Raw genomic sequence first — 1,343 nt, 5'->3', positions numbered from 1 at the left:
TATTAGTCACCCCCCAGAATGGCTTTTTAGTCAACCTCAAGCAGAATAGGCCACAACGAACAGAAGCGTTAGAGGATATGCTGCTTGAAGCCCGCCCACCAAAGATAAAGGCTAAGTTACGAATACACTCAATGATAAACTGGCCAAAGCCCCAAACAATGGTTTCCAAGTGCCTCATTTAAGAGTTTATAATGAAGTTGAGAGATTACTTCCCGGGCCGCCGTTCTAAGTTTTTACACTAGGTATTTTGCCTCAAGCAGGGCGGGTCTCCCTAGAAAAACACTTAAAAATGCGCAGAGGTGCGTAGCGCTAAGTTTTCTCGGTCATTTTTCTCCCCGTACCTCCAAGCATTCAATCAACGGGAAACAACTGTAAAAAAGTCACTTCCTCCTCACTAACCCCAACACCTCCTAACAAAACCCTACTTTACAAAAGGAGGCCCAGGGAGTATCAGGTTAGCGCCAGTCTCCAAGGCGGCATTTCCCCAGGCTTTGGAGGCTATAGATAGGGCTTTTATACACCAGGCCACAGAGCTGAGTTCCAGAAAGCACTGGCAGCTGGGGTTGCCAGCCCGAGTCCCAGCCCTCTAAGCCAGTTCTCAAGGTCCTTTCAGGAGGGCGGGGAGAGAGTCGGGTTTCGGAGGATCGGTTAACCCCCGGCCCCAGAGCATCAGACCCCACCCTCACTGCAGAAAGAATGGGGAGGGAGGGAGGGTTTCGCCCCAACCCTGGCCCTCGAAGGAGACCGCAAGGCCATCGAACAAAGCTAACTGGTGCATCTAGCGAGGGGAAAGGCTTCTGCAAGGGCCTGCTTTTAAGGCAGAGAGGAGGTACCGCAAGGTGCAGGGGCGGGGGATGAGGTTCGAACGCCAGGGCGAGACACCGGGCAACTGGGACAAGTGGGCAGCAGGGAATCCTAGGACAGCCCATGGCCATCTTTTTACTTTTTGAGGGGGAAGGGGTGGCGAGAAGGTATCGAAATTTCTTACGTCGGACGAATGAACAGGCAAGGACAAGAGTGCTAACAGGGGCTAGGACTGGGCTTCCATCCGTCCCGCTGGGCCCACAGCGGCCCTCTTAGGGTCATGAGAGGAAGGCTCCCGGATCCCCGCCCTGCAGTCCCGTAGCTTTGGGGAGGAGCCGTCATCCAGACGAAGATGAAGCCCCTTACCGCTTGAAATCCCGCATAAGTCTCCTCCGGGCCGGGGTCGACATGCTCCCCAGCTGCCCCACGGTCAGTCTGAAAAAAAAGAGTCCCGCGCAGCCCCCCCACCCCCCGGCGCGGCGGTCGAATCACTGTGGGTCACTGCCTCAGCCGAGGTTGCACAAACAACCCTGCAATGA

The 1,343-nt window shown here is 55.2% G+C and overlaps 1 protein-coding gene across 2 annotated transcripts in view; it reads right to left on the bottom strand.

Annotated features, from left to right (window-relative positions):
* Positions 1-1,343, bottom strand: part of UBE2B (ubiquitin conjugating enzyme E2 B) — a 14,129-nt gene extending 12,786 nt beyond the window's left edge. The window contains exon 1 of one of the 2 annotated variants that reach the window (XM_024752453.1): positions 1,171-1,343. In XM_024752453.1, coding sequence (XP_024608221.1) covers positions 1,171-1,214 — 44 coding nt within the window. In that variant the 5' untranslated portion in view covers positions 1,215-1,343. The remainder of the gene's footprint in view (positions 1-1,170) is intronic. The other variant, XM_024752454.1, reaches the window with a different exon arrangement.

This window comes from Neophocaena asiaeorientalis, unplaced genomic scaffold (genome assembly GCF_003031525.2).
Source record: "Neophocaena asiaeorientalis asiaeorientalis breed wild unplaced genomic scaffold, Neophocaena_asiaeorientalis_V1.1 scaffold204, whole genome shotgun sequence".
NCBI lineage: Eukaryota > Metazoa > Chordata > Mammalia > Artiodactyla > Phocoenidae > Neophocaena > Neophocaena asiaeorientalis.
Note: the sequence above shows the minus strand (reverse complement) of the source record. Positions and strands in the feature narration are given on the sequence as shown.